The 19,962-nt window shown below is 35.8% G+C and overlaps 1 protein-coding gene across 1 annotated transcript in view; it reads left to right on the plus strand.

Annotated features, from left to right (window-relative positions):
* The window catches only part of unc79 (UNC-79 domain-containing protein), an 82,236-nt gene that overhangs the window by 26,481 nt on the left and 35,793 nt on the right, over positions 1–19,962 (plus strand). Inside the window, exons 21-30 of the mRNA XM_068763858.1 lie at positions 1,294–1,464; positions 4,372–4,452; positions 6,265–6,402; positions 8,194–8,346; positions 9,259–9,395; positions 9,682–9,864; positions 10,589–10,745; positions 11,893–12,094; positions 14,318–14,503; positions 16,706–16,837. Of these exons, the coding sequence (XP_068619959.1) occupies positions 1,294–1,464; positions 4,372–4,452; positions 6,265–6,402; positions 8,194–8,346; positions 9,259–9,395; positions 9,682–9,864; positions 10,589–10,745; positions 11,893–12,094; positions 14,318–14,503; positions 16,706–16,837 (1,540 nt within the window). The remainder of the gene's footprint in view (positions 1–1,293; positions 1,465–4,371; positions 4,453–6,264; positions 6,403–8,193; positions 8,347–9,258; positions 9,396–9,681; positions 9,865–10,588; positions 10,746–11,892; positions 12,095–14,317; positions 14,504–16,705; positions 16,838–19,962) is intronic.

Raw genomic sequence — 19,962 nt, forward strand, 5'->3', positions numbered from 1 at the left:
ATTCAATGCTTTATAAAAAGTGTTACAGTGATCGGATTTAGTTCAAATATGCGCCGTTTTGTTCGATAATCTGTTTCCATATAGACGGCAACTTCATAATACCTCCCTCGTAGAAGCCCCCCTCCTTATTTGCGAAGAACTCGGACAGCCACTTTTCACAAACCTCTTTTGAGTTCAACTTTACACCACCAAGGGCGTTCGCCATGGACAGGAACAGGTGGTAATCACTTGGCGCTATGTCCGGGCTATATGGTGGATGTGATAAAACCTCCCATCCGAGCTACCGTAGCTTCTGACGAGTCATCAACGAAGTGTGTGGTCTGGCGTTGTCCTGGCGGAACACTACACCCTTCCTGTTGGTCAATTCTGGACGCTTCTGGTCGATCGCCTGCTTCAAGCGGTCCAGTTGTTCGAGGTAGATGGCAGAATTAAGCGTCTGGCCATATGGGAGCAGCTCATAGTGGATGATTCCCTTCCAATCCCACCAAACACACAGCAAAACCTTCCTGGCCGTTAATCCCGGCTTGGCCACTGTTTGGGACGATTCACCGGCCTTCGACCACGACCGTTTTCGCTTGATATTGTCGTATGCGATCCATTTTTTGTCGCCAGTCACCATCCGCTTCAAGAATGGGTCGAGTTCGTTCCGTTTCAGCAGCATATCGCAGGCGTTGATTCGGTCCAGAAGGTTTTTTTGCGTCAAATCATGCGGCACCCAAACATCAAGCTTTTTTTTGTATCCAGCCTTCTGCAGATGGTTTAAAATGGTTTGGTGACTAACTCCCATCTCCTGGGCGATGTCACGAGATGCCACATGCCGGTCTAACTCGATGTAGTCCATGATTTGATCGGTATTTGTCGTCACAGGTCTTCCTCCGGCTGGCTTATCCATGGTGTCGTTTTCGCCGGCTCTGAATCGTCGAAACCATTCCTCCGCGGTTCGAAGTGATAGAGTACCATCCCCCAAAACACCATTAATCTCACGGAACGTTTCTCTAGCGGATTTGCCTTTAACGAAGGAAAACTTTAAAATAGCGCGAATTTCGGCGTTAGTGAACTCCATGTTTACACGTCTATAACTGTTGAACGCAATATCCAAACTAATCATGCATAGCGTCGTTTTGTAGGTTATGTCAAGACCTTTCAAATTATGTATAGTATTGCCAGATACGAGCTCTGTAGCGCTTTGTACATAGCCGCGAAATTCAAAAGACAAAAAGGCGGAAGGGAGATATTTGACAACCTTTTATATTAGATTGAATAAAATGTCATGTTCCATATTTAATTCTTCAGCCGTCTATAGAAGAGACGTGGTGCGATACGCAAATGAAGAAGAATCAGTCGGAGGACGAGCGAAGCAAGTCGGGGGGAACCCCGGCGGCTTCTGTAGACGGCCTTATGTCCATTGCCCACCCGCTGGGCGACAAAGGCTCCGTGGGCGGGGTGCTTGTGCACATGCCTCACGTGAGTACCTGCTCATCCCGGCACGGATGTTGAGGCCCATTGGACTCAAGATCCGTGCCTGTTCTAACATGTTCACCATTCGTTTGATTTGGCGGGACCCCACGATATGTTAACTAAAGATATATATAGCTTAAATATAGCGTGTAATTAGTCTAATATATCTCCTCTATATCTGCATGATAATTGCTATCATATATAGATAATTTACATTTTTTTATAATCTTAAATATTTTAGCGCTGGAACAATATAGAGCTTATAGTTTGTTCCTCAATAGTTTTTTTTTAAATTAAAATTACAGATAAATAAAAAGAAAATAAAATTTTAATTAAAACGTAGAGACTTGTAAACGGTTAGGAATAATAAATGATTATTTGAAATTTAATTAAAATTTACCAGCGTTTACGAATCTCAATTATTTCTAGAATAATATCGAATAATTAAATATATTATTGTATATTAATATTGTTTACTGGTAATATATATGACCGCCTTGTAAAACACAGACGGACACTGCAAGGCGATATACGAGTACAATAATCATCACCCTTGGTAGACGGATTGGTGATCGCAGTGTGGGATTATGGTACGCAGAGAACGCTGCTGACCATCCTCGGGAAACTTATTTGTGAGCAATGGTAAATGAACAAAATGTGTGTGTGTGTGTGTTATACTAGCTACCATTGCTGGATTTAAAAAAAAATTGAGGATATAAGAATATTTTTAAAGTCTTCTTAATGGGTAGACGAAACAACGGCACAAGAGAGAGTTCCCTGCCGGTTCTTCAGCCTAGACTTAGCGTCTCTATCCGAAAAACCTACTCTCCCTAAAACTCTACCTTCGGCGGCTCTTTCAAAGCAGCCTAAAGCCTCCAATACCAAAACCGGGTCTCCCTCTTTTACCAAAGAACACAAAGCCTTCTCTCTCTTTCGCTCTCTTTATATATATATATATATATATATATATATATATATATATATATTTATATATATATATATATATATTTATATATATATATATATATAAATATATAAACTCACCAATATACAAACCAATATATAAGAAAAAGAGAGAGAGAGAAGCACTAAGAAAAGAAGGAATGGAGACTGATTGAGAAACATTAATCCTTGACCACGAAGACAATTTCCAGGAGACTAAGAAAAATTATCATATTGTTTTAAAGTCATGTATATAATCTGTCATGATAAACAAATAAAATGGCGGACGCGATGAAAAAAATCAAAAACAATGTCTAATTCAATAATGTTAGACTGATTTTATTTATTTATTTATTTACTTACTCTTTATGCACACAAATAAAAATTATAATGACGGATTTAACGCCATAGGCGTTCTCTACCAGTCTACCTTAGGGCAGAGGGGAAACAATCGAGGCAGCTGTTTAAACTAATAAAATAGAACATACATACTAATGATACAATAACAATACTTACATATATACCTAGTATAAAATAATATCTACATATATTATAGTACATATACTCTGTGTAAATATATATATATATATATATATATATATATATATATATATATATATATATATATATATATATATATATATATATATCTCGAAGTTTCCGTTTGAAACTGTAACGGCTTTTTGACATCCTGACTTTCAAAGGCAGCTTATTCCATAGAAGAATAGATTTCACAAAAAAAAGAAGAGTGAAGAAAGTCAGTTCAGTGAGGAGGAGAATGAAGGAGAGGATTATTTGAAAAACACAGGCCGCGTATTTGTTCAACATTTAAGTACTCGAAATGACTTTTTAAATAAGAAGGCGAAGTAGGTGTAAAATTTTCTAGAAAATTCTTATATAAATCAATAAAGAATTACCAGTAAACAAATATAATTAGCACATTTAAATTCTATTAAGATATTATATAATTAATTTGCGGCTTCCATTCTCCCGCCAAATCATTCGAGCACGTGGTTTGATTTTTATTTAGTGTTTTCTTTTCTTTTATAGTATTAGGTCATCCATCTTACATGTGAATTGACTTCAGGACAATCAGAATAGAAATACACCCTGTATAATATATTTTTTACTTAAATTACTGGCCTATGCCAGTCAGTAATATGCAAACATTACTAAGTAATTTAAAGTTTAAAGTATATATTTTCTTATGCCTCAAATTACTAACCTCGTCATGATTATAGAAATTTCCTTATAGCCTTTTTTACTGACAAATGATTTTTCATATATAGTCATTTATCGGTGTACAAACTTCAAACTGTTTTACAGTAATGTGCAAATATTACTGTGTTCTGTTTTGGATTAGCTTAACACGTTCACTGCGGGCCCACTTTTGAAGAACTTTCAGCTGGTGCGGCTGAGGTCGAATCAGCCTCAAGCTGAACTTCCTAGTAGTGCGGTTGAGGCCTTTTCTGCCTCATGTTCATCAATATTTTTTTACAATATTGAGTCAATGCTTCGCAGACATAAAGAAAGCTATATTTATCTTTGTCATACCTCATACGATTGGGTGTAAACAGCCGCCGCACTAGAGAGAAAACACGAGTTTTACGCGCCGCACCAGTGCAAAGTCTACCATGAGGCTGAATCGACCTCAAGCCGCAGTGATCGTGTTAAATTACTGACTTTGTTAACACGTTAAGAGGGTGGGAGACATTAGAAGACGGTAGATGCGGGCCGCTTCCAACTGGTCGTACTAGAAATCTATGGGGGTAGATTTATTTCTGTGGGTGTCTAAATGTGGATGATGGTAATGTCCACGTCAAGGTGAAGAAAATATTGGATTTCGAAGTTCTAAATGCCATAATTTTTAGAATAAAATTGTCTAAGTTCCAGTTTATTTGGATAGATTTGTCCCATTTTGTCCTGAAGTCGATGTCCTGTGGTTGGGGTCCGAGTGTAATAGATGTACAGTTTGTTCATTTCATGCAACTATCTCTAATAAGCGACGTCAGCTCGGACGCCACGTTGACTAAATCGTCAGGCGACACGCAAGTATGTCCCTTTCTTACCTTACCCTTGCTTCTTTCGTGTGTCTATTGTTTTCACTGTTGCGTGTTTGTGTTAGTCGTTAAAAAAAGGAATTTGGAATGTTCTATTTTCAAATTTTTACATTGGTTTTTTTTTGAATAATTTTTTTTAAAAAAAAATACTTCAAGTTTTCGGAATTATTAAAAAATCGATGAAAAAGTCACTTAGAAATCTCCTATTTAATAATTTTAATTAAACTCATTAATTTAGGTTATGTTTAGTTATACCTATATATAAATATATAAAAGCAAAAATATATTTGTCTCAAATTCTATGTCAAGATAAGTCATTTCAAATTCCTTTTATTTAAAAATTAATAGAATAATGTATCTTTTAGAGTTCTATTTAAAAAAAAATTTAAATGCGAATATGACAGCATGTTTTTAATGCAACTTTTTAAAAATACTCTTTAATTACGTCATCAAAGCGTCATCATTCCATAGAACATTCTAGTACTTATATGATAAATGTCATTGGTTATTATGAAACCTTCTGTTTACCAAATTTTCACTTATATGGCTGTCCCCATCGAATAAAATGATAATTCTAAAAATGTAACTTTTCAGGAGAGACAAAAAACTAAATATTGGTTATATCTCAAAATTAGATACACTTAGAATTATAATCTTTTGATTTATATTTCAAAGAACGTTTTTCGTACATTTTTTATTCGTATTTGTACTTTAGTTTGTTTGTTTTTAAACAAAAGGTAACTTTGTCAATATCCGCCATTTTTAGCCAGAAAATTCTAGAAAAAATTGACAAGGTGTATTGTGACTCGTAGAATGCAAATATTATTATTAAAAAAAACAATAAAAATAATAAAGGGGATTGTCATTTTATTCGGTCGAAGCTGAGATATACTGATAGCCATTTTAAAAAAGTAATTGAAAAAAAAATTTTCTATTAATATTTATAGAATTTTAATTTAAATTTGGAACATATTGTGTCGTATTTAGTATAGTGCCTTTTTAAATCAGTGCGCATTTTCTAGTGGCGGGTAAAAGCTGGTATACATGACGTAGTTAAGCATTCCACTAGGTGGAACGACGTCATACTCAGGGTCAGGAGATGTCGCTGGATGCGAGCAGCCCAAGACTGGTGTTGGCGATCTTTCAGAAAGCCATCACCTGATATGACGATGATGATGTCTACATAGGAAGCTCAATTTGATTCTACTATCGATTTAGGATCCTCTGGTTTTTTAAAGCCTTATATAATTAATAATTATTAATAATGACTCTATGATAGCGCAGTTTTCTGGTCTTAATGTCGTACTTGGTTAAGTCATGACTAATTTTTGTTAACTTATTTAATACCAACTTAATGATGATGCAACCGGTGATTGGATTCTGAAATTATTGTCATCGATAAGCAACTAAGATCAGCTTAACTGGACTAACCTAACTCAAGGTACCAGGATACCGTATACTAGTGAGACATAATATTAATGATAAGATCTTTTTTAAGGATCCCCTTTTTTAAGGACTTTCCACTCCTTTCCCTGCTTTGTGCACCGCAGGGATGTTATATTTTCGAGTTTAATTTTTTTTTCAATTTCGTTAATATTTTCTTAATTATTTCTGCTTTCTGTTTTCATTTTATTTTTCTCATCACCTTTTTATTTTCTTTCAAATGTCACCTCTTTTTTCTTCATCAACAATCCGGGTGTCATTTGGTTTTTTACAGCTTTAATTTTGTTTACTTTAATAACAATTTTATTGATAAGCTGTTTATTAGATCTTGCTTACTGTCACCATCACCGACCGTCCGCAGATCATGACGGCGACGGTAGAGACGATCACGGAACAGCTGGACATGGCTACCAGTCTACCACCAGCTGAGCCGCCTCCTCTGGCAACCGCACACACCGTCACCCTCACGGAAACAGATGTGGCCACCGCTACTGCAGATGTAACTCATTTATTTAAAATTATTTATTATACATCAAGATAATTAGGATGAATATCAAACAGAGTAAATAAAATAGATAAAAGAAGATGTAATAAAAATCGATAAAAAAACTTTTAAGTTAAACGGTTTTTTAAAAGGTTTTATTTGATACCCATATTGTGGTGGTTGTCAAAAAATATGTACCTAGTCCGGCATATTGGAACGGCGTCCATCTTGAATTTTAAATTTTGATATAATCATCGTGTTTTACTAGTGTAGCCCTTTCATTTGATACCCATATTGAGGGGGTTAAGGAAAAATATGTAATCCGCCATTTTGTATCGGCGGCCATCTTAGATTTATAATGTTATTGATTTTATTATATTGTATTGTCATCTAAATTAAATGTGTGTAACAAATTTCTGATCAATCTGACAACGGGAAGGTGCTTAAATTTCAATTTCTAATTTTGACCCAAATAAATAAACAAATAAATTCCGTGCGGGTCGAACTAAATAAAACCGTTTAAAAATGGCGGTGTTTTAGCAAGCGGCAATTTTTTTGTATATAACTCTAAGACTCCTATATTCCCCATGCTAAGCAGAAAGCGTCCACAATGCGTCGACAGTTTCGCATTCCTTGGAGATTCCATTCCAGGTTCTACCCATGTATATATTGAATGTCAATTCGGAGCGTTTTTTTCGTTAATGTGTTCTTGTGCGTTTGTCGCGAACATGTAATCATGTCTTTAAAAGTAAATTCATATTGTAAGGCTCATTATTCAATAAACGAATTTTTAAATGACAAGAATCCTTGGCTGTGATGTCGCCTGTTTTGATTTCATTTAGGCTACATCTGATAAAGTGTATCTAAATCTGTATTGTTAAACTTAAAAGATATGCTGTTGTGGAGTTTTTTTCTACTTCGTATCTACAGCTATAACAGCTGACGAAGCAGAGTAGAGTCAAAGATAAAATAGATTAAAAAAATGAGTTGTTAATTAATAAGAGTTCAGTTAAAAGTTTTAATTTTGAATAAATTAATTTTATCTTTAATCTTTTGATCACCAACTCGCCTGATGGAATCTGATGATGTGATCGAAGATGAAACACGCATACTCAGTGTGATAAGACTTATAGTTCTCGGAAAAGAAAGCGTATAGTTTATTCAGGTCCATTAGCGTTTAAACTGATATCCAGGGTCCCGTTGCAGCGTTTCTATAGATCAGTATTGGTGATTTTCTTGTGTCAGTTTATACAGAAAATCCCACGGAGGCAGCGGTGGACTAAGATCGTTGTGCAATCTTAGAATAAACTTATTTACCATGTGTGAAAAGAGCTGACTGAAGATTATCAGGATAATGAAAGACATGAAATGGATTCCGAAGACAGACAAAAGTAACCACCAACACAAGTTTAGGTGGTAGTAGGTAGTAAGAAAAGGACCAATATTTAGCCACTTCCGCACATGCAGTGGTAGTCGTGCAACAAAGTGCACCAACGAATTACACAACTGCCACCGTTAAATCACTCAACACGTGTTTCACCACTCCACGAGGGATCTACAGGAGCTATGCTACACTGATTAGTGCCAAACACAGAGTCAGGTAGTAGGTAGATCATAAATCGAGCATGATTGAAAGCCGCTGGAGCCTTAAGATTCTAGAGTGAAGACCACGGAACGGCAAACCCAGGGGAAGAACCTTCGCAATTCAGGCGACCTTTTTAAGGTCTTCAGAAGCTTCTGGATTCTCCAGTAGTGGAGGTTATACGGGTGAAATAATTATGATGATATGTTCAATATGTTTTATAGATCTCCACTCCTAATCTTCTTGGTGACCACGAGGCTATGGCGGAGTCGGTGGAAGAAGATATGACTAACTTCTGGCCCACTTCGGCGGGAAAATTTCATTTCTGCATCGACGAGTTACCGCAGGAGTTGCAGTACATCCACCAGCTGTTACAGGTGATATTCGGTTTTAGATCTTTTATTGCATATATTATATATATATAATAACTTTGTCCTGTGGCAGGGAATGTATATTCTCTATTCGAACAAAAAAAGAGACAAAAGCGACTTAGAAAGTATTGTTTATTGGTTAGAACAGTATTTACCAACTTTTTTAGAGTCATACAGTACCTTAGGCTATAAAAATGGAAAATTCATAACTATTTTAGAATTAGCTTTTAAAATTAAATTTGACATCGACTTAAATTGAAATATCTAGGAATGGAGAAAGTTAAACTTATGTCGAGTCCATTTTTGAATTGTCTTCCTTGGAAATCAAATTGACGACTTGTGGGTGTAGCTTTTGGGGCCTCTCGTATATCCTTTGTCTTCAGACTGTATTTTCTTAATAAATAATTCACATAATAATTTATAATTTTCCACTCTTTTTTTTATTTGTCTATACCTTTAACTAGTTTTTCTTTTTTTCATCACATTCTCTTTTTGTTTCTATACTTACCTTTTTACCTTTCATAAATCGCCTCACAACCTTCGCTGTACCTCCTGGAAACTGCTATTTTACTATTTTCTTCAAGATTTTTATGTCGTCGACGTGTCGACGATATCTCCTTTTTTTAATTTGCTGAATAGCAAGATGTCGCACGGAGACAAACTAAGCGAATATGGAGGTTGCAGAATGATATGAGTCAAGTTTTTGGCAAAAAACTTCATTGACCAATTAAGATTTGACGCATTTGAGACACGTAATGGTTTTTGGCTGAGCTGGTCGGTTTTAAAAGACAATTTCACCTTATTTTTTATTACACTTATTTTAGATACTTCGATTGAAGCATGAATAACAAAAGTGCAAGCTTTAAGTGTTTTGATATCTCGTACAAAGGAGATAAATTTTGGATAACCTTTTTAAAGGAGCTGAAGAACACAACCAGACCAGACATCCTGTACCATTTGCTGCAGTGCCTGCAGGTGCTGGTGTTGAACACTGATGCCTTGGCTGAGCACCGGGGGTTCCTCATCTGGTGCCAGGAGAACTTACTGATTGACAAGTGAGTCGAGTATTAAATACGTGTCTGAAGAAAAACTCACTTAGCCTGATTTTTTAGAAATACAATTCACTTTGGTTGGCGGGTCATATTTTGACATTGCCAACTTGTCAATTGTAGGTGCTGCCATCTACAATCCTGTCTAAGTTCTAAAATGTTTATAATTCTAGCTTTGGTGTGTAAAGCCTTTGGTATAAAGCCGGGGTCAGATCCTGGTGACCACCGTTATATATATAAGCCAAAGATCTCGGGCATTTTGAAATTTAATTACAACAAAATGTTTCGCTAGCTTGTGGAACGTGTGCGATGCGGCGCAATCCCACATCAGCTCTGTGGCTGTGCCAGTTCTTCTTCATTGCGTGACGCTGGCTGGTGGGGCTGATGTATTCTGCGCGCTGGTTCGAGACAACTTCCACCAGACGGACTCACGACGTCGCTTCACTGCTGTCGAACGCGTCACACTTATCATAAGGTAACCTCCACAGCAGTTCTCTAGCTGGCTGGATCGCTTCAACGGATGATAGAAGTCCACTGTACACTGCTATATGTCAGTAGTGACAAGCAGTCAGGATTCTTTTACACCGGACGTGTATGCCTTTCAATGGGCGTCTATAAGCTGAAACGGCGACAATATATTCATCACCAAAGCTCTTTAATCAATGCACAAAATTATGAACCATTAAATAATCTTTTCATGGTCCTCATAAGAAGGCTCAAGGTTGTCCAGAGCAATGGAAATGGCTATGCTAAGAGTTTCTCGGAGGAGAACGAAGATTACCGACATAGCTCGAAGAATTGCTTGTCTCAGTTGCCAATGGGCGGTGCACATCGCACGTGCATCCGAAGGCCGTTGGGGCTGAAAGGTTCTCGAGGAGAGGCCGCAAGGCTGTAAACGCAGCGTGGGTAGACCTCCTACTAGATTGACCGACGACATAGTTAAGGTCGTGGAAGGTCACTGGTTGCGGGCAGTGCAGGACAGGTCCTCGTCATGACCTTTGGTGGAGGCCTATACCTAGCAGTGAGCGTCCATCTGCTGAAAAGAAGAAGAAGAAGAAATGAGTTTTCTACCGGAGAAGTAAAACATAAAAAATGTAATATATAAGTATTTACTGCACCTCTCGTAGTTATTAAAAGAAGTAGTAGTAGTTCTCAAAAGAAACGTAAAAGTTTTCTGTTCTGTTATGTTGACTCCCTAGGTTCATGGATGGGTCGCCTATAAAGACAAGTCTACCGCTACAGACCGCTCTGGCGACAGCCTTCTGCTACCTGATCTCCAGCATGGACGACATCAACGTCTACGTCGCTCAGAGAGCCACACTTTATATTGGCACCATACATGACAGCGCTATTGAGGTAATCATATCTTACATAAATTTTTTGAGTGGTAGCAGCAGTTGGTGGCAGCATGGATGTCCACCCAGGTGGACAAATGACCCTAGAGGTCGACGGAAGACTAGATACAGACCGCTGCCGACCGGTCCTATTAAAAATCTGGGGGGGTGGGGGTGGAGGGAGAAGTTTATAGTCATCAGTATATGTCCTGCGACTGAATTCGCATCGTTTTGTAGACATATTTTCAATTACTATGTACTCATATATCCAGAAGATATTCTTCTACTTTTTGCTATCTTCTTCATTGCCATGGATCGATATTTTACAAAATCTCTCATTCTCTTTCTTCTATCAACATCACTTTTGGCTGTAAAATGTCCACAGCTGTACATATTCCCATAGATTCCAATATCATCCAACAGTCTTAATAAATACATTGTCTCCCCTATCTTTACGGATTCTTTTTTGATATACTCTCTTTCTCTTTTGTAGTCTATTTAAGTAAGATTTATACAACGAGTGCTATTTTTCAACAAAATATTATTATCAGAAAGCTTAATTGAGTTTCTAAGAACACGCTTTTTTCAATGGCTCCCATTTTGTGGATCTCTCGTTCACTCCCTGTCATGGTTCATAAGGACTTTTTGACAAAATTAATTTTTCACGTAACATTTTCATTTTCTCTCTCTTCTTTTATCTGTCCCAACGTCATTTTTTTCTATTTTGTACATCCTTAACTATTATCTTTTATCTCTTTCTCTGAGAACTCATCTCAGAACCACGTGTTTCTTTTTCAGATGAGAAGTTTTATTAAGTAGGAATCATTACAATCTAGAGATATAGGAAAATTATCTACCTCTCTTTCTTGGTGGAAAGTTCCTTGATTATCAGGTATATTGCTGTTATGAATATGCTGTTATGTATTGAATACTAAAAAGCTACCGACACCGCTGTACCCCTGACTTAGCTAAATGTGACGAGGTTAGGGCTATAAAAAAGATGAGGGTCCTCCACATGACCATTGTCGGTGGACACACGAAAGAGAACGACCAATGCTCTCTCTCTCTCCCTCCTACAGTGCAGATTAAATCCTCACCTAAAACCTTACCAAAATTTTTCTATTTGTTCGGGAATAAAGTATATAGTAGTAAGTTGGTTTGATCCACAGTTATTACTGTATTGCCTCGAAACACATTTCGACCTGGTGATCGTGGATCGGCCAATGGTACTCCAGTCAATCTACCAGCTCCACAACACACTCAGCGACCGCCGGATCCTCACCTGGGAGTTCTTCCTCAACCGCTTCGAGACCCTTCTTCTCGAGGCCCAAATTAACTCTAACAAGACTCTTGATTTTGCTAATTTAAGAGGTAAATATATATTTTTATTTATACATATTATATTATATTTTACATACCGCGATAATACATGTTTTCATCTTATATCGATATTAGTATTAAAAGCATTAATTAACCATAAAAATATCAGAGATCAACAAGAAATATAAAATGTTCTGTAATTAAATTATATTTTTAACTAGATTTAGCCTTAAGTAGGTTGTATATGTTACACTGTCCTTTAGTGAAATTTTTTATATAAACGCGTATTCTGTTATTCATCAATCCATATAACGTCCACTGCTTTACATGAGCCTGCCGCATAGATTTCCAATCTGACCGACAGGAATTTTCCAGCATAAGTAAGAAAAGGGCTAATATTTAGCCGCTTCCGCACATGCAGTGGTAGTCGTTCAACAAAGTGCACCGCTGATGACCCGATGTAGTTTGGTTAATTGATGTATAAACGCGCCTGTTCAGCTTGGCATGCTAATCTTAAGTATTTAATGGAATCAGGCGTTACTTTGCGGAAGTCCATCCTAAGTAAGAAAAGGACCAATATTTAGCCACTTCCGCACATGCAGTGGTAGTCGTTCAACAAAGTGCACCGCTGATGACCCGATGTAGTTTGGTTAATTGATGTATAAACGCGCCTGTTCAGCTTGGCATGCTAATCTTAAGTATTTAATGGAATCAGGCGTTACTTTGCGGAAGTCCATCCTAAGTAAGAAAAGGACCAATATTTAGCCACTTCCGCACATGCAGTGGTAGTCGTTCAACAAAGTGCACCGCTGATGACCCGATGTAGTTTGGTTAATTGATGTATAAACGCGCCTGTTCAGCTTGGCATGCTAATCTTAAGTATTTAATGGAATCAGGCGTTACTTTGCGGAAGTCCATCCTAAGTAAGAAAAGGACCAATATTTAGCCACTTCCGCACATGCAGTGGTAGTCGTTCAACAAAGTGCACCGCTGATGACCCGATGTAGTTTGGTTAATTGATGTATAAACGCGCCTGTTCAGCTTGGCATGCTAATCTTAAGTATTTAATGGAATCAGGCGTTACTTTGCGGAAGTCCATCCTAAGTAAGAAAAGGACCAATATTTAGCCACTTCCGCACATGCAGTGGTAGTCGTTCAACAAAGTGCACCGCCCGCCAGCTCGCTGATAAACGCGTATGCGGCCAACAATGCAAATCACCCAACCGCCTCCACCAAATTACTCAATACGTGTTTCACCCCTCCACGGGGCATCTTCAGGAGTTATGTTACACCAGCCTACATTCAGCATTTTGCGACAAACCCTTTTGTTACCAGCGCCCGAATTAGCCGGCATCCACCTTGCAATGTGGGCTTACGTGTAGATCGCTGTTATAAGATTTCATCACAGCCACATAAATCACTAAGAATTATTCTAACATCTATATTTAATTAATATATCAGTGAAATCTTTAAATATGTAACACAAATGAGAGAAATTCGAATATCAGATTACCGCCATGCAATGTGAACACTTCACGGCGCACATACCCGGTTCAGTAGCGTCATTTGAACGAACTGCGGTAAGGAAAGGGTTAAAAAAGGGCAGACGATTCTTTTCTCTTGTAACCAGAAGTACTTCGTTGTGGTTATTGAATCTTAAGTCCCTAGTAGCTATCTTTTCTGTTTGCTATCAGCCAACTGCCAAACTTGCCAATATTTCGAACTTTTTACCTTTATATATATAGTTTCGTTTGTCTGTTAATCTGTGATTATATGTAACTAAAAACGCTGTAATCTTTTCTGGATTGCAATACCGGCTCGCACTTTAATAATCATATAACGATGGAGTTTAATGGAATCAGGCGTTACCTTGCGGAAGTCCATCCTAAGTAAGAAAAGGACCAATCTTTAGCTACTTCCGCACATGATAGAGTGTGTGTTTGGCACTAATCGGTGTGACATGGCTCCTGAAGATGCCCCGTGGAGGGGTGAAACACGTGTTGAGTAGTTTGGCGGTGGCGGTTGTGTGATTCGCATTGTTTGTCGCATACGCATTTATCAGCGGGCTGGCGGGCGGTGCATTTCATTGCACGACTACCACTGCATGTGCGGAAGTGGCTAAATATTGGTCCTTTTCTTACTAACGATGGAGTTATTGAGTTGGATTTTATTATGTACGTGTAATTTAACAGACCAGTGATCGTGGTTACCTTGCATTGAACGTCAATCAACGGATATGGTGATGATGGTGAATAAAGAAGATCCTTGTCGCAGAGCTCGTGGGCGGCGACACGAGCTCGGAGTGGTTCGTGTACAAGGTGCGTCGAGCGCACGAAGCACTCAGCGTATCAGCCCGAGATGCGCATGCGCATACTCTCAGCGCGTCGCTCGGAGCCAAGTGGCCGTACAAGCGCACCGTGTCCGCGCCAGCTGCTGTTCCGCCACCAGACGCGCGTCTCGGTAACTGATCACTCACAAGACATATACCAACTAACATAAGCCTTATGCCACACTCATACACGCTACACTATCAACCATACACTCATACATAACCATACACTATCACATTCCATACGATATCCATGTATGAGTATGGACTGATACATGCCTAATTCATCACTTGGCACCCTATTACACGAATTGGCACAAAACAAACGAGTAACTATCAATTCCCATATATGCTATTTTACAACAAACCACACTGTCACATGACGACCTATCTCCACATTCATACACGCCACACTATTTCATGCTACACTTATATTTATCAGACTTACAGTGTCACAATATTATATGATGTACTGACATCCCACACTCGCACTTGCTATATTTATATGTCCCTCATATACAACAAATATACATGTCACACTATCATAAGACGCACTCATATACAATAATTGAGTACATACACTATCACACGCACTTACACAAGACACAACTTACTATCAATGCCATAGTCATACACGTTATACTATCACATGACACACTGTCAACGCCACATTCACAAATGCTCCACGATTACATTGTACATTTTAGCTATACACATACCTAATAACACATGCCATACTATCATACGCACTTCCACAAGACATATGACTAACTATCAATTGGCATAGTCATACATGTTACACTGGCACATGACACAGATCAACTTCATTTTCATACATGCTCCACAATCACATTCTACATTCATAGGCTCTGCACATAAAGTACATATATAATACTAACAGACAAACTTGCACAAGACATAACTTACTATCAATTGCCATAGTCATACACGCTACACTATCACATGACACACCATCAAACTCTCATTCATACATGCTACACAATTACTTTCTACATTAATGTGCCCTACCTTTGCATCACTTACACATGTCATACTGTCATACGCACTTGCCCAAGATATATAACTTACTATCAATTGCCATAGTCATACACGCTACACTATCACATGACACACTATCAACCTAACATTCCTTCATGCTACACAATTACTTTCTACATTAATGTTCTCTACTTTTGCATCACTTACACATGTCATGCTATCATACGTACTTCCACAAGACACATAATTTACTATCAATCGCCATAGTCATACACGCTACACAATCACATGACACACCATCAAACTCTCATTCATACATGCTACACAATTACTATCTACATTAATGTACTCTACCTTTGCATCACTTACACATGTCAAACTATCATACGCACTTGCACAAGATAAAAAACTTACTATCAATTGCCATAGTCATACACGCTACACAATCACATGACACACTATCAACCTCACATTCCTTCATGCTACACAATTACTTTCTACATTAACGTGCTCTACCTTTGCATCACTAACACATGTCATACTATCATACGCACTTGCACAAGACACACGAAACAATCAATTGCCATAGTCATACACGCTACACTATCATACGACACAGTATTATTAGCAAAAAAGTTGCCAATAACTAATGCAGTATGACATTGACCAATCGAGACAATAAAAGAAGAACACTTTCGGTTGAGCCAAATGTTATTCCAAATTTTGACGAACACACGCTTGTCAAATGTTATAGACACTCCTACCAACCTAGGGAAAAAAATTTCCTGCTTTGCCCGAGAGTTTCCAATGACAATTTTTACTTAATTTTTATTGTGTCTTTATTTATACTGATCTAAATACCATAGTTAATTAAAAAAATAACTAGCAATAGACGTATGGTTTGTATGGTAAATAAAATTAACATTTTTGTGCAGGAATTTTATAACTGTCCAGAATCTTTTCAGCGCTACATTATTATAATCTATATAACTATATTTATGTGTATAAAATATAAACTTTAAACCATAAACTCATTTAAATATATGACCTAAATTATGACCGTCTAAATAAATAATTATAAATATATTTTTATTTGAATTTTATAATTTATATTTTTATGATTAAAACTCATTAAAATTATATTTTTCTAATTAATCGTTTTTACGATAAGATCGACAATTTTAATTTTTATTTGGCATATCACATGTAGTTTATTTTTATGTTATATACAATAAAGAGTAAATAAATAAATAAAATAAATTAATTCCGATTAAAGAGGGCATTTATGAGGATAAAAACTGTGTAAAAAAACGGGTGTTTGTCTATATGTGCAGAACGCGAGAAAGTTTATTCGCGCCAGTACTCGGCACCCCTACTAAAGCGTAAAACCTCGCGATTCGGGTTGGGACAGCTGCTCACGGCGCCTCAGCAGCTGGGCTCGGGCCAAAGGTCCAACATAACAAACGGTTTGTGCCAATATTACCACACGTAGAAATTTATCCCACACCTTTATTTAAAAGTACTTTCAGTTATTGAATAAACGGAATTTTGATGCTTATCAGACGAGAAATAAAGTATATTTTTCTTTATCACAAATAGATAATAAAGCTTCCTTGCAAATTGTACTACAGCTGAAATATTTGCATAACATCATATACCTTCCATTAAGTAGAGAGATGCACTTTTAGCTTCACAGCATATATTGCACTATAGAAAGTGTTTGATGAAAAAATCCGCTTGCTTTTGGCAAATTTACAAAAGTAAGCAATACGTATGAAACTTTACGATATAATTTGCGATTTAAAGATGTGAATTTATTGATCATTTATTTTTAATCAAATAATGTATGGGACACTTTGTCATCCAAAAGTCAATGATTTCAGGAATAATAAATTACGTAATGATAAAAATTCGTTTTACTATCTGTCCCTACAGAGTCTGTACTGCCAGATGTTATTGGCATGTAGCATTGTAATAAAAAAAAGTTAAAATAAAATGATTCATCCATCAGACAACGAGACGCACATATTCACAATATCCATACACCATTGAATTCCCTTCAACCCGCACTAAGATTCATAACACTACTTTTATATTTGGAACAGCTAATGTATACAACAGCCTACCGGCGTTATTGTTTCCAGCTAAGTATAACTTAGGAGTCTTCAAGTTAAGAGTGAATAGGTTTTTTCCAACAAGCATGCATCGTAGAAAACATCACTTAACATCAGGCGACAGGATTTATACATTATAGAAATAGTTTTAAAAGCTTTTGCTTTCCAATAAGCTATATATAAATATATACATATATATTTATGTACCATATATATATAAATATATATGTGTGTGTGTATATATATAACAAATATTGTAATTTGGTTTTAAACAACTTTTTTATATTTTATAATATTTAAATTTAATATTCTGCATAACCTACCTTAGTTGAGACAAAAAGAAAAGATTTTTACCGTCTCATACATAAAATTATTACGGTGTATTATTTTGTTTATTTTTGTTTTTCTTAATTATTTTCTCATGATTATTACCAAGATGATTTCTATAATCATATTAATTTCCTACGAAAAGAAAAGATTTTTATTGTCTCATACATAAAATGATTGCGGTGTATTATTTTGTTTATTTTTGTTGTTCTTAATTATTTACACATTGTTGTTATCAAGATAATTTCTATAATCATATTAATTTACTACAAAAACAAAAGATTTTTATTGTCTCATACATAAAATGATTACGGTGTATTATTTTGTTTATGTTTGTTTTTATTATTTATTTTCATATAATTATTACCAAGACACTTTCTAAAATCATAATAATATTATAAGTTAATATTAGAAAATTGAGGAAATGTCTCCTTTAAAATACTTCTAGCATTTACTATATATAGGATTGTTTTTTTATTGGCCCTCCTAATTGGGAGCCTGCCTCTCATACATTCCTCTATTTTGGTTACGCTGGGACAAATTTTCAAATAATTTATTCACTCTCTAATTATATTTCTTCGCTTTTCTTCCGTCTTTATCAATTATCAATTTATCTTACTCGTTTCTCTTTTTTACTTCTTACAATCTTTCATTCCTTTTCATACTATTACCATTCATACATCACCTCTTTTCACGATTTCCTCTTGGATTGCTTTTTTACAATTTTTATCTTATTATTTTGTTTATCTGTATTTTTTACATTTCTGCTTTGTAATAAAATATCATAATTTTTATTGCTTATTTTTTTATCACATATCTCTGTTCATTTTTTCCGTCTATTGTCACGTTTCGTTGTCTTTTATTACTCTACTTATCACCTACAATAAACCAGGAAGGTCTGGCTTTCTTCTTGTTTATATTATAAAGTTGGTTACTGGTTTTCAATATGCCTGTATAATATGATCGCTCTGAAATATATTACCTGAATTTTGGTATCTACTGAAATTATTGTTAATTAAATAGAAAATCCGCTAGTGATTTTCCATCATTTTTTGGCATAAATGATGTCAAATATATTGATTTTTTTTTCTATCGGAATGCAACTGGCCAGTAACTTCTGTCGGTACAATTTCCGCATGGACAGATGGATAGTAAACAATAATAATTTAAATATTTAATTTATATATATATATATATATATATATATATATATATATATATATAATCATTAGGTTATTTATTATGTGCTCATGGATTTTTGGGCAGGATATACCATACACTAATTGACAGTAAATGAGATATATATTCATCCATTTAAACTTTTATGTCTATAAAGAATCACCATGTTTAACCAACACCACATCTGCTAATGCTTAAAAGTCGGGCTAGAATAAATTTATTCAAAAGAAAACAGAATAAATATTACTCAAATACAATGTTACATTGTATTACAATTTCCTTTATTAATTTCTTGTATTTACATTCAAATTTATTTCGAAATAGGTTCTCACATTGAACCTTTTTAATGGCTTTCATTAATAAATATATAAGCGAGATTGCATAAGTAAAAGAGATTGTTTAAATTTGATTTTACGTCAGTAAAAATTGTCAACTGTATGAACATTGTATGGCACATGGACCATACAAATAATTGAAATTAAAAAATAAGTTCAGTTTATTTTTAAATTTAAATTCTCTCTATAGTTCGAATATAGCAGGGGTGGTCAAGCTAATTTTTCAAAATGTGAAATTATTTACGAGCGAAAAAGAATTTTTTTTTTACAAAAAACTTATTTATTGAAAATAATTAAACAAAAGTACAAAATACGTGCATTGAAGTTAGATATAAACGCACACGTGTATGACAGCACTCCTAATAACACTTAAGATGCCGGTTAGTTAATTATGATCGGTGTTTGGATTTCACTATATTTTATGGTGGAATAATTATAATAATTATTCACACTAGTAATTTGTTTCGATTTCCCAGGAGCCGACATGGGTAATATAAGTTTAAATATTGAAATAATTCTACAATCGGAGCTAAAAGTAATCGTTCATAGAGTGCATGTGGCTAGCAAGCCGCAGTTTGGCTTTCCCTGTATAGGATATACGTAAAAGTTTTTAAAAATTTATATATGTTATTCTTA

This window comes from Battus philenor, unplaced genomic scaffold (assembly GCF_028537555.1).
Source record: "Battus philenor isolate CCGP_79_NKW_IND1 unplaced genomic scaffold, ilBatPhil1.0.hap1 SCAF_18, whole genome shotgun sequence".
NCBI lineage: Eukaryota > Metazoa > Arthropoda > Insecta > Lepidoptera > Papilionidae > Battus > Battus philenor.